The 14,192-nt window shown below is 42.8% G+C and overlaps 1 protein-coding gene across 7 annotated transcripts in view; it reads left to right on the forward strand.

The window, feature by feature from the left end:
• Window positions 1-14,192, forward strand: part of CTBP1 (C-terminal binding protein 1) — a 761,506-nt gene that overhangs the window by 724,259 nt on the left and 23,055 nt on the right. For all 7 annotated transcript variants that reach the window (XM_089692285.1, XM_089692284.1, XM_089692283.1 and 4 more), the window contains one exon: window positions 10,007-10,137. In XM_089692285.1, the coding sequence (XP_089548411.1) occupies window positions 10,007-10,137 (131 nt within the window). The remainder of the gene's footprint in view (window positions 1-10,006; window positions 10,138-14,192) is intronic.

The following is a 14,192-nucleotide window of genomic DNA, read 5'->3' on the forward strand; positions in this document are numbered from 1 at the left end:
ATGCTGACTTCATTTTCCAGCAGCACTTGGCACCCGCCCACACTGCCAAAAGCACCAAAACCTGGTTCAATGACCGTGGGATTACTGTGCTTGATTGGCCAGCAAACTCGCCTGACCTGAACCCCATAGAGAATCTATGGGGTATTGCCAAGAGAAAGATGAGAGACATGAGACGGAACAATGCAGAAGAACTGAAGGCCGCTATTGAAGCATCCTGGTCTTCCATATCCATCACAACTATGACAAATCACAGCTTGAACTATCTTGCTTTGCATGTAATGAGTCTATCTCATATATTAGTTTCACCTTTTAAGTTGCATTACTGAAATAAATGAACTTTTGCACGATATTCTAATTTTTCGAGTTTCACCTGTATGTGTTTAGATGCATTATACAGAGATCATTAGTACTACCATCACATTGTATTTATAATGCATCAGAGTCGTGCCTCTTTGATTACAGTTCAGTTAGCAAGAGTCCCACTCTCCTCATTGGTTTTTTGACCTGTTTTAGGTTGGGTACACTTCAACAAAATGAGGGTCACACAGTGGTGCTCATTTGACGCAATGGGGCACCCAGATGGGTTGGAACAGTAGTGATAATGTTAGTCGGGACTCTTCTAGATGGAAGGTATCAATGGCCATAAGCACCCTGATATTTGCAGCAGTTCTACAGATTCGAGCAACACTTTGGCCCCTTATGATCTCTAAGGGGTGATGTAGAGCTCCTTTTGGCTGTTCAAAAAATGTTGTTCACACAAAATCCTGTAATGTAGTGGTGTACAGCTGTCACTGTTGTATTTTAGCAAAGTGTCACAGTGGGTCTTGGCACTCTATCAATATGGATACATGTCTCTTTTGAAGGTGTTCCCTTCTTGCCTGGGTTAGGAGTTGATATAATGGCAGAGTTCCAAATAACTCCCAATGTAGACATGTACCTATCTTTGATAAATAGGGACTTAAGATTGTAAGCTCTTGATGTGACTGATGTGAATGTACAATATAAAAAAAGCAGTACTGCTGCTGAATGCAACTCATCCAAGTTTATAGGTCCGCAGTGCACTTGGTTTCAGCGTGGTGGTTTAGCGTTTTTTAAAGGGTTAAAACCGGTGGTAAGGAGGTGACCTCTTACCCCCCTCCCACCCTTCCCCGGCTGCCTGTCTGTTTTGGTAGATCACTTTTCAGAGCGGTGGCAGGACCTGAACTAGCTCTAATTTCATGGACTCACTATTGGTACATTCCTTCTGTATATCCTTCCAGGTGCTGCACTGGAGGCATGTGCTGCATAGGACCGAATATGATGTTGAATTAAACCTGGTGATTTCACGTTTTATCTCCTTAGGCAGAAATTGATAAGGTTTCCAATAAGGTGAAATTGTACCAGTTTTGATGAAAAGTAGGCACCCCCAAAAATGAATGTGACTATTTGATCTTCTGTATGCCCTATGGCTTTTATGTATGCCTCCATTTGTAGAGCTGGCATAGCCCAGGTTGGGTTATAAAGTTTAGGCAGCACTACAATGGTGGTTACACCTGGTAGGTGAGAGATCTGCCTGTCTTTGGCATAAAAAAATAGGGGTTGATTCACTAAAGGCAAATGAACTATTCTACTCCAGAGCTTAGCATATGAGTAGAACCCACCATCCAATCATATGCAAGCAAAAATACTGGGTGTTTTTTTTTTTTTTTTTTGATGTTCCTTGTGTCTGATTTGGTGAAGTGAAGCATTACCTTATTTACTAAGCTCTGGAGAAACTGCACTCTGCAAAGTGCACAGTTTATTTTCTTTTAGTAAATTTAATCCCACAGTTTGTAATCAAGGTCTTGTAAATATTAGTGATGCACCGATATATCGGCCGCTGAAAATTATCAACTGAAAATGGGGTTATAGGTGTTTTTTTTGGGGGGGATATATATATATATATATATATATATATATATATATATATATATATATATATATATATATATATATATATATATATATATATATATATATAGCTATATATATAGCTAGCAAATGATAATTGACTTCAATGCAAAATTGTGTCCTATTGATTTTAATGCAAAATCTCCTCCTATTTAAGTTTTTTTTAATTTGATATATATTTAATTTTATTTCCTGTCCACTTTTTGTGTTACTTTCAATAAAGTATTTTACGTTACTGGATTGTACTTTCTAAATTCATATTCTGTTGAATTATATTAATTATAAATCTAATCTAATGCAATTCTATACACTCCCTGGCCACTTTGTTAGGGATACTTTGCTAGTGCCAAGAAAATCCCCCCCCCCCCCCCACACCATTACACCACGACCAGCCTGAAACGTTGTTACAAGGCAGGATGGATCCATGCTTTCATGTTTACACCAAATTCTGACCCTACCATCTGAATGTCGCAGCAACCAGTCTGCCCATTCTCCTCTGAAAACACCGCATTCCTGTACAAATCACATGCAAATTCTGTGTGGTGCATTTTATATGGCTCAAATCGCACCGCACTCACACCAAAAAAGTATAGGACCCTTTTTTTTTGGTCTGCACTAGAATCGGATTGCATGGGTATTCACACGTATGCGATCCAATTCTACACACTGCGTTTTGCGAAGCGATTTCAGGGTGTTAACATACACACCTGCAGCTGTTACAATGAATGGGGTGTGATTGTGATGTGGTGCGAAATTCACAGCAGCTTCTGTGCAAATTCTGCACCGCATCAGTGTGAACCCAGGCTGAAGAACACAATTTCATAGATTTACTTAGGCTAGGTTGACACCTATGCAGGTTGCATTTGAGCCGTTTCTGCATTGTGTTTTGCCGCATTTTTGATGCATTTTGCGCAAAATGCGGCAAAAACGCAACAAAAGCTCAATACATGTTTTTCTGCAGTGTTTCCATTGAGGTCTATGGATCCAAAAATGCAACATTTTGCTTTAAACTCCCTGGCCTTTTCCAGAAAACGCACCAGGTGGGGGCACGCAGGTGTGGACATGTCCCATGGGGGGTCATGTTGGGTGGACTGTGCTGCGTTTCTGCAGGGCGCTGCGGAGAATGCTTAGGTGTGAACCGAGGGTGAAACTAGAGTACAGAATCCTGGTGCAGCGCTGCATAGTAACCAATCGGCTTCTAGTTTTTATTGTCAAAGCTTAAGGCTCCATTCGCACTTATGCGACTTGTCATGTGACTTTGGGGTCCAAAGTCGCATGACAAGTGGCCTCTTATGTTTCCCAATGGGTACCATTCATATCTGTACGACTCCAAAGTAGTTCCTGCACTACTTTGGTCTGACTTTCATGTGACTTGAGGGCCATAGACTTCATGTGAACCCTCCAAAGTTGTATGAAAGTCGCAACTGGATGTTGTACATGCGATTTGTGTGCGACTTTGTACAGCAGAAACAATTATCCTTAGTCAAAGCCAAAGTCCTATGGGCAGCACAGTGGCTAAATGTTTAGCACTTCTGCCTTGGTTCAAATCCCAACCACAGCACCACCTGCCTGTAGTTTGCATGTTCTCCCTGTGCCTGTGTGGGTTTCCTCCCACACTCCAAAGACATGCTGGTAGGTTAATTGGATCCTGTCTAAATTGGCCCTAGTATATGTATGTATGAATGTGAGTTAGTGACCTTAGATTGTACTCCCCTTGAGGGTTAGGGACTGATGTGAATGTACAATATATATGTAAAGTGCTGCGTAAATTGATGGTGCTATATAAGTACCTGTAAAAAAAAAAAAAAAAAAAAAAGGCGGCATTTTCATCCACACAACTGCCACTTGCTGGATATTTTCTCTTTTTGGACCATTCTCTGTAAACCCTAGAGATGGTTGTGCATGAAAATCCCAGTAGATCAGCAGTTTTTTAAATACTCAGACCAGCCCGTCTGGAACCAACAGTCATACCACATTCAAAGTCACTTAAATCCCCTTTCTTCCCCATTCTGATGCTCAGTTTGAACCTCAGCAAGTAATCTTCGCCATGTCTAGATGCCTAAATGCATTGAGTTGCTGCCATGTGATTGGCTGATTAGCAGTTTGTTACCAAGCAATTGAACAGGTGTACCTAATAAAGTGGCCGGTGAGTGTATAAAACCTATATTTAAAAAAAGAAAAAATGTCTATTTTGGTTTTTGGTCAAGTGCATCCTGAATTTTCGGTTTCAGTCCAGAATTTTCATTTTGGTGTACTACTAGTAAAAATGGTGTGAATATGGTTGTGGTATTCCTGACACATACACAACTCCAGATTTGGACTGTGAGGACTGCAAGGTGTAATGTAAGCAGTCACCTCTGTTCTGTCATTGTCAAGGAGCTCTCAGTTACCACGACAACTGGGTCTGGCATGGCTATCTGCGATGACAGCTTTCATATATTCTGCTATTTAGGGCTCACTGTATGTGCGTCTTACTATCTGTGATTGGTGCCATGCTGAATCCACACACCGATTCTCTATACAATGTGGGATCCGCCATTATCTGTACAGCTTGGTGCAAGCAAGCCATTGTCAACACCCTGAGTAAATGACATTACATGATGATAAAAATTGTCGTCGTGTCCCATCGTCTCACTTTCTCCGATAGAATAGGGGCACAGTTTTACAAGTTTGAACAATTAAAGAAAAAAAATCCTGACAGTACCAGTCATTTCAGGCCAATCAACAATATTGGAACTAAACCCTCCCATTTACCAGTTTCCCAAAACTGTTCTTTAAGGAATGCCAAGAAGAACTGTCAACGCTGCTTGTGCTCTCAAATGAACTGTCAAGCCATCAAATGTCTGGGGTCATAACTGATCACATGTGCAGCACCAAGGCACCGGCAGAGCAAACCAAGGCTGAGATGGCAGCTTCCTGGTTGTAAAGGCTAGGAGGGTGTAGTTAAAGTGGGGGCAGTGTCATTTATTTATTTATATATATATATATATATATATATATATATATATATATATATATATAAAAATACATACTGTGTGTATAGATATTACATAGTGTATATAATATATATGATTTTGCATTTACGGGTAGGGGGCACCCACAGCTGCTGATCCCTAGGTCCCGGACTGAGATTCCTCGGCGATCGCCCAAGGAACACTGACAGAGGAGAGGTCTGTATGTAAACAATACAGATCTCTCCCCTGTCAGCACCAGCATGCTGCTTGTATTGCTCTGCATAGCAGATCAGAATGCCCGCCGTAGTCCTGCTATAAGTCGCTGATCGCCGCCATTTTTAGATGCTATATTTTTCACGTAAACCAATCAATTTACACGTATTGGGATTTTTTTTTTTTTTTTTAGCAGACATGTCGCAGAATACATTTGGGCCTAAATTTATGACTAAATTTGATTTTTTTTTTTTTTTACAGTTTTTTATACTGGCTATGTTTTATAGCGAAAAGTCAAAAAAAAATTTTTTTTTTCTTTCAAAATTGTTGGTCTATCTTTGTTTATAGCACAAAAAATAAAAAACGTAGAGGCGATCAAATACCGCCAAATGAAAGCTCCATTTGTGCGGGGAAAAAGGATGTAAATTTAATTTGGGTGCAGCATTGTATGATTGCGCAATTGTCAAAGTAGCGCAGCGCTGTATCGCAAAAAATGGCCTGGTCAGAAAGGGGGGTAAATCTTCTGGAGGGCAAATGGTTAAAGTGGGTCCTTATGTCCCCATTTTATACTACCATACGTTGCACATTTTTCAAGATGTTGTCTTGCTTTGCGCATAGTGCTGCCCATTCATTTTAATGAGCTGCCCTACACATGACAAATACAGCAATGCAAACGCAACATGTTGTTTTACAGACAGGGTTGTGTTTTTTCTGTTGGCCGTTCTACGCACACGGGTTAGATGGAGGTCTTGTTCATACCGTGTGCAGGAACGGCAGTTTTTCTGCACGCGTTCTGCAAGGGCACAAAAACCCAATTGTTCTCTGTGTCCTATTCACAACACCACACTGGTATCGTATGTATTTTTTCTGCACGGGAATCTGCAATGTGTATAAAACTCACTGAAGGTCACATGAAAACTGACATAAACAAAATTCTCTGCAAGAGAAATCTGTGTGTCTGTTTCCATCAGCTTTTCTGCACGTATGGAGTGAACAAGGCCTAAAGCAAAACTAAACCTACTGATGTAATGGTTTCAAAAAAAGTTCCAATCCCTGCGTGCTGGGAATGATAAATGTCACATTTCCTTGTGCTCACTACCAAACTGTCAAACCCATCAAATGTCTGATGTCATAACTGATCACATGTGCAGCACAATGCAGATCAAAGAGAGCCTACTATGGCAGCTTCCTTGGCTGAAAAGGATCGGAGGGTTTAGTTCCACTATAAATTAGTGCTCACTGCAGTGTTCTTTGAAGTGGACGTTTATTAAAAATAAAACAAAATACCCGCTCACAATGCACTCATAAACTGTAAGGGCTTGTGTAGACTTGCAGTTGGGGGGCATTAAAAATGCATGTTTGAGCTGCAAAGGCAACAAACTGGGATGTTTGAATGCCACAATGCTTTTCCTTCTTGCCTATGGCAAAAATGATACCTCCTGTTGCATTCAAGTGAATAGGAATGGGGAAACTCCGAAGTCATTAGTGTAGTAATTACAGAGTTAACACAGGTGGTGAGGAGGCATCCCATCGCGGATCACTTTTTAGAAGTGCAGATATTTGGATGCAAGTCTAAACTTGGCCAAAGAATAGCGGTGTGTTTGCTTTATACTGTATATTCTATTGCACTGTTTTCTAGGAAACAAAAAAACCCCACACCTTACTGATAATTGTATGTGCGATATATATGGTGGGTGCATCCTGAGAATGTGCACTAAAAATCGGTGCCTGTGCTGGGAGCTGAGTTTTTTATGTTCTCCTTATAATATAATAAATGTTTCCATTAATACAGAACTAGAGCCCTCCGCTAAGAGAACAGTGCTTTACCCCAACACTAGCCCTCTGTGTTAACCTGACACTAAGGGGTCTATTTATAAGGCAGAGATTTTGACATTCAGTGGGAGTGATTGATGGATAATTAATTCTCCACCAGAGAATGTTTAAAGTCATATTGTCTGCTTTACAAATAGACCCTGATTCCTGTAGCACCTAAACTAACCTTTCCCTTGTAGTAGTAGCCCTCCATGTAGTAGGAGCCCATCATGTAACCCTCTGTGTAACCCTCATACTAATAGCCCTCCGTGTAACCCCTGTAGCGGTAGCCCTTCGTGTAACCCCTGTAGCGGTAGCCCTTCGTGTAACCCCTGTAGCGGTAGCCCTTCGTGTAACCCCTGTAGCGGTAGCCCTTCGTGTAACCCCTGTAGCGGTAGCCCTTCGTGTAACCCCTGTAGCGGTAGCCCTTCGTGTAACCCCTGTAGTAGCGGTAGCCCTTCGTGTAACCCCTGTAGTAGCGGTAGCCCTTCGTGTAACCCCTGTAGTAGCGGTAGCCCTTCGTGTAACCCCTGTAGTAGCGGTAGCCCTTCGTGTAACCCCTGTAGTAGCGGTAGCCCTTCGTGTAACCCCTGTAGTAGCGGTAGCCCTCCGTGTAACCCTTGTTGTAGCGGTAGCCCTCCGTGTAACCCTTGTTGTAGCGGTAGCCCTTCGTGTAACCCTTGTTGTAGCGGTAGCCCTCCGTGTAACCCTTGTTGTAGCGGTAGCCCTCCGTGTAACCCTTGTTGTAGCGGTAGCCCTCCGTGTAACCCTTGTTGTAGCGGTAGCCCTCCGTGTAACCCTTGTTGTAGCGGTAGCCCTCCGTGTAACCCTTGTTGTAGCGGTAGCCCTCCGTGTAACCCTTGTTGTAGCGGTAGCCCTCCGTGTAACCCTTGTTGTAGCGGTAGCCCTCCGTGTAACCCTTGTTGTAGCGGTAGCCCTCCGTGTAACCCTTGTTGTAGCGGTAGCCCTCCGTGTAACCCTTGTTGTAGCGGTAGCCCTCCGTGTAACCCTTGTTGTAGCGGTAGCCCTCCGTGTAACCCTTGTTGTAGCGGTAGCCCTCCGTGTAACCCTTGTTGTAGCGGTAGCCCTTCGTGTAACCCTTGTTGTAGCGGTAGCCCTTCGTGTAACCCTTGTTGTAGCGGTAGCCCTTCGTGTAACCCTTGTTGTAGCGGTAGCCCTCCGTGTAACCCTCGTAGCGGTAGCCCTCAATGTAAGCCTCGTAGCGGTAGCCCTTGTTGTAACCCTTGTAGCGGTAGCCCTTGTTGTAACCCTTGTAGCGGTAGCCCTTGTTGTAACCCTTGTAGCGGTAGCTCTCGGTGTAACCCTTGTAGTTACAAGCCCTTGTTGTAACCCTTGTTGCAGGACCTCGCTGTAACCCGAGTGGCTTAGTGGTTAGCACGTCTGCCTTGCAGTAAATGGGTCATGGGTTTGATTCCCGACCGTGGCGCCTCCTGCATGAAGTTTGCATGTTCTCCCTGTGCTTGCGTGGGTTTCCTCCGGGTGCTTCGGTTTCCTCCTACACTCCAAAGACATGCTGGTAGGTTAATTAGATCCTGTCTAAATTGTCCCTAATATATGAATGTAAGTTAGGGACCTTAGATTGTACAATCTAAGGTCCCTAACTTAGCCAGGGTTAGGGACTGATGCGAATGTTCAATATATATGTGTAAAAGCACTGTGTAAATTGACAGCTCTATATAAGTACATGAAATAAATAATAAATAAATAAAATAACTCTCATAGTTACAGGCCCTCGGTGTAACCCTCGTAGTTTCAGGCCCTCGGTGTAACCCTCGTAGTTTCAGGCCCTCGGTGTAACCCTCGTAGTTACAGGCCCTCGGTGTAACCCTCGTAGTTACAGGCCCTCGGTGTAACCCTCGTAGTTACAGGCCCTCGGTGTAACCCTCGTAGTTTCAGGCCCTCGGTGTAACCCTCGTAGTTTCAGGCCCTCGGTGTAACCCTCGTAGTTTCAGGCCCTCGGTGTAACCCTCGTAGTTTCAGGCCCTCGGTGTAACCCTCGTAGTTTCAGGCCCTCGGTGTAACCCTCGTAGTTTCAGGCCCTCGGTGTAACCCTCGTAGTGCCAGGCCCTCGTAGTGCCAGGCCCTCGGTGTAAGCCAACCTACTGTACAACAGTACTCCTTGTTTGCGAACCTCTGCTTTGCCAGGAAGGTCTGGGACCTTTTGTTTAGTTTCTGCAGTGTATATATTCTGTTCTCTTCAGTTTCTAATTGTTACAATTTCTAATTCCTGAACTACAGTCACACAAGTGTTTGTGTTCATGCAGGGACTGTCTGAGACACATGCTTGCATATCCTATTGTCCGTGGAAGGACATGTCCCTTTTTGCATCTTAAAGTTCAACTGTCATGACAAATATATGGAGGGGGTCAATGCTGGCCTTTCTTTCAAAATGCGAGTTGCCTGGCTAAGTCTGGCTGCAGTGGATTTGAGTCACTGACCCAGAACAAATATGCAACAAATGAAATTCAATTCACAGGGGGAAATTTTATCAAAACTGGAGCAGACCGAATCTGGAGCAGTTGAGTATGGCAACCAATCGGCTTCTATTTTTAATTTTTAAAGCTTAACTGAATAAGCTGAAGATATAAGCTGATTGGTTGCCATACATGGCTGCTCCAGTTTTGATTGATTACCCCCGTAGTGCCTTGTAGCTGTTCTTGTTCCTAGGTCAGTGACTTTCAATGTTAAAGCTGAAGTGTCAGCATCCTAGCCAGGTGATTAGCATTTTCAGAAGAGTTCAGCAATGGCAGCCTACATATTACTTTTATGACCGGTTTCCTTTAAAGTTACTTACTAGCTTCTAGATTGGATTGACTGAATTCTGTATTAATTTGCCCACACCAGTTTAGATCAAGTTTCAAGAGGGTGAATTACAGTATGCCCACCAGCTGCCTTTCTGTACATTGTTCTGATGGGAAGAAACACAACAGCAAGCCCAGAGCTGCAGAGAAGAGAGACTCTGGTAAACCATGTATATTATTTAAAGTATTTAAGCACTAATCCAGGGCTTATAATTTAGCACTGAAACTTAAAGCAGGTTTTGGATTTTGTCTGATGTCTCTAATGTCCCATTCCAGATGAGGCAGGGAGCGTTCCTGGTAAACACAGCCCGAGGCGGTTTGGTGGACGAGAAGGCACTCGCACAAGCATTGAAGGAAGGGAGGATACGGGGAGCAGCATTAGACGTACATGAGTCGGAACCTTTCAGGTAATTTGCAGTTGTACATTATGCATGAAGTCCTCTCATACTGTTCAAGTTGTCTCTTGAGTTGGTCATACATGGTTAGATTTTAGTTTGCTCTTATTAAAATCCTACATCAGAACATTTTTTTTTTCTTACCATTGAGTCAACTAGTATGGTTCAAAAGCCATTACTTTGAAATATTTTTTTATTAGAAAAATTGAACAATATAAGGTAGTATGGAGAGGTCACATGAGAATACAAACTAATACAATTGAGTATGTGCACCACAGATGTGAGCATAGTCATTGTACAGGAAAAAGCAGATCTCAAAAATTTGAGGTTCAGCTCATGTTGTACCAACTACAAAATCTAACTTCTCCTTTAAGAAAAGGAAGAGGGGGTAAAGAACTGGGAGGGAAAGTAAGGTAAGGGGAAGATGGGGATATAGTGGGAGCAATCAACCAGTCCGGCATGGGAATCACATTAATGACAGAGGGAACCAGTCAACCTGTGTAAACCGTTATCAATAACCTACACTATGCGTCAATATAGTTGGCATTGTTTAACTATATGGACCAATTATTATTAAGCTTGACTGAGAATACATTTGGAGATACGTTTTTCCATTTAGCACTGGTAATTCAAGGTTTTGATGGTGTTTACCAGATTAGGAGATGTGGGTGAGGTCCACAAGCTAACAAGAACTAGTTTTAGCTGCCAGGAACAGATGGGTAAGCACTACTTTAAAGTTGGTGGGGAACCGATCAATGCCCAAGTTAGTAATGCAAGGATGTGATCAATCAGTATGTGTGTTTCTACAATATCGAAAGCCATGCTGAAGATTTTTTTTGTTCCAATATGAGTTATACTTTCACAAGGGCTTTATATAAAGATTCCATATCTCCTCATTGTCTCCAACATTCTGGAGACCAAGTGGGGTAAAGTTTTTAAAGGATAAGGTCAACTTTTGCCCATAAATAATAAATGCACATTTTTTTAGCAGCTAAAAAAAAAAAGTGCATTTATTTTGTCTGCTGGAGCCTGTAAAGCATTGCACCAGTGATCAGCAGAACGCTGATGCCATGCAGGTCTCCTGCAGATCTGTCCGTATATCTGCTTGCCCATGCGGGATGTACAGGCAAGCAGATATACTGACAGGAAGAATCAATGAACTACCACGGTACTCCACAGCACAATGGCAGTTCATTGAAATCTACAAGCTGACAGCCTCTAAGGCTGTCGGGACTTGCAGTTCATTAATTCACGGAAGTCTGTGAATGAATGACGTGGTCATGTGGGTGGGCGGCAGTTTTCAAATAAGACAGATAGTACAGGGAACTTCTCCCTGCAATTCTATCGGAGGGGGGCAGCGGGTGGCGGCTGCAGCATTGGGAACATGTTACATGTTCCACCCTAATAGCGGGTGGAACAAGTAACATGTTCCTAAAAGTGAACTTTTCCTTTAAAGAGCCTAAAAAGAATTGGGTATCAACAATGCATTACCTTTTTGATGCAGTTCCCAATCAATTGTGCATCATGAAGCCTTAGTCTAGGTTCACACCTATGCAGGTTGCGTTTGATGCGTTTCTGTATTGTGTTTTTGCACTTGCTTTTTTGCCGTGTTTTTGAAGCATTTTGCAGTTTTTTTTATTTTTTTATTTCTCTTGTTGCTAGGCAGATTTAAAATGCATCAAAAACATGTCCAAAATGCAACCAAAATGTGGCAAAAACTCCATTACATGCTTTTCTGCAGCATTTCCATTGAAGTCTGTAGAACCAAAAACGCAACTTTTTGTATTCAAAAAAAGTTCCTGACCCTTTCCAAAAATCTCACCGGGTGAAACGCTCGGATGTGAACATGTCCCATAGGAAATTATGTTAAATGGGCTGTACTGCGTTTCTGCAAAACGCTGCAGAAAACGCTTAGGTGTGAACCAAGGGTTATAGGGTGGATGAGAGTGCCCTTTTCCACGAGATATCAGAAAGACTCCTCTAACTCTGAATCTCATTTGCACATACTAGCAGATTTTTAAGACACAGTGGGGGATTTACTAAGGTTGGTTCACTCAGAATCTTGTGCACCTGTGCATGGTAGCCAATCAGCTTCTAACCTCAGCTTGTTCAGTTAAGCTTTAGCAATATAACCTGGAAGCTGATTGGTTTCCATGCAGAAGTGCATGATATTCTGAGTGAACCCGCTTTAGTAAATAAACCCCAGTATTTCCATTAATTGAGTTGTAGAACATAGAGATTGCTCTCAGATTGCATGATAGGTGAAAACCGAGATCGGGGTTGTTAACTTCAATATATAAAAGAATTGGATAGTTGTGGAGATAGTGGTGTATCCTCACATAGAGAAAATAGCTGGAGACCATTAAGTTGAATTGACACAGAAGGACTCAAAGGATTCAAAAATATTAGCATAGAGTTCAGAGAGTAGAGTTACGCCTTTTGATTTCCAACCTTAGAGGTAAAGATCTGGAATGAAGCATCAAAGTATATCTATTGGTAGTAAAATGTTTGTGAGCTCATGAAAGCATGAGAAGGTAATAACATTTTGGACCTTATTTTAAGTGCCATATGAAGAGTTGGTGTTCAAAAGCTTTTCAAAATGTTTATCCTGCTTCATTGAATTTTCTCTTCACTACTGTCAAAAATGAGCATCGATTTGACCCCACCAACCCTCTCAAAATGAAATTATTGGGATTAAGAATCTTTCTTCTTGGACCGTATTTTAATATTATTACTTGGGGGAGTAAATCTTGTTCTGGATTGCTCATACATGTAGTAACAATTCGGGTCTCAGAGCACAGTTCATACTCCTCTACTCTGCGTATATTACAACGTGAGTGCTTTCTGCTTCTGTTGCCCACCTCAATGGTGAATGGGACTGGGCTTCATGAGGCTGGGCAAGGCTATGTGCCTGAGACTGTTAGAACATTTTATACCAAATGGTGAAATCTTCCACGTTGTCCGTTCCCAAAGTAATTAAAAAAAATTCTGCACTCCTGTGGCCAGTTTTCAGCCGACAGCAGGCTGAAGCTGCTCAGCATTACACCGAGGGCCTGAGCCAGTCCCTCCCACATCCTCCACAGCCCAGCGCTTCAGTGAGTGCTGGAGGGGCAGAGAGATGGAGACTGGCGGTCACGGCTCTCTGCTCAGCGGTGTTTGTTTGCTCATTTCTTACTGCAGAGCTAAGAGAAAACCAAATGTTTTTTTGTTTTTTTTAACAAGGTCTCTGTCCACCAGCCCCCAACTGATTGTTTTCTTTCACCCCACTGCTCATTGGAATGCCTCTGTTGCCCTGCCAATTGATGTTTTTTGTTTTTTTTTAAACCACATTGCCCTGAGTATGCTGAAGCTGGGAAAGCATCTCGACTTTGTAGCCCAGCTTGGACGATTAAAAGTCGGTGACCTTGTGAGAAGCAGAGCAACTACTGGGATGGGGTAGCCTCAGACCTGAGGTGGTATAAACTGCTGACTGAAGCAAATAAACCAAACATACATAGGCTGTGGCATTGCTTTGATGTTGCAGCTGTTCCCCTCCACTCTCCATCCCCCCCCACACTCTAAGACAGAGAACTGAGTGATCACATGACTGCTGATTGCTCAGTTCTCTGTCTTCTTGGAGAAGACAGCAGTGGCTGTCAGTCACTGCTCTCTGCACTGCTCATCCAACGCTCACTGGAGAGCCTGACTAGAGAGAGGACTGGTGCAGCTAACTTTGGTTCTTACCCGCATGCTGAGAGCTGGAGCTTGTTACCGATGAGGCATCTGGGTGGATCTCAACAATATGGTTGGGATCCCTCCAGTGTCTGGAGAGGCACTGTGACATCAGCCGACAGCAGGCTTTAGCCCACTGTCAACTGATTCTGGGTCACTGGAGGATACATGTAAGTGCATTCCTGTGACCCAGAAGAGAAGTATGGCCAAGAAGCATTCTTTTTTACATTTAGGCATAACCCCTCCCCCCTTATCCCCCCCTATACACTGTAAAGTGGTCGCTTTAAACTTTACTCCATTTAGTTAGGTCAAAATCGTGTTGTTACCCATGGAAACCTAGTCCGTTTGGCAACCCT

The sequence above is a fragment of the Staurois parvus genome, unplaced genomic scaffold (genome assembly GCF_062004578.1).
Source record: "Staurois parvus isolate SC_StPar_1 unplaced genomic scaffold, SC_StPar_1.0 ptg000581l, whole genome shotgun sequence".
Classification (NCBI taxonomy): Eukaryota; Metazoa; Chordata; class Amphibia; order Anura; family Ranidae; genus Staurois; species Staurois parvus.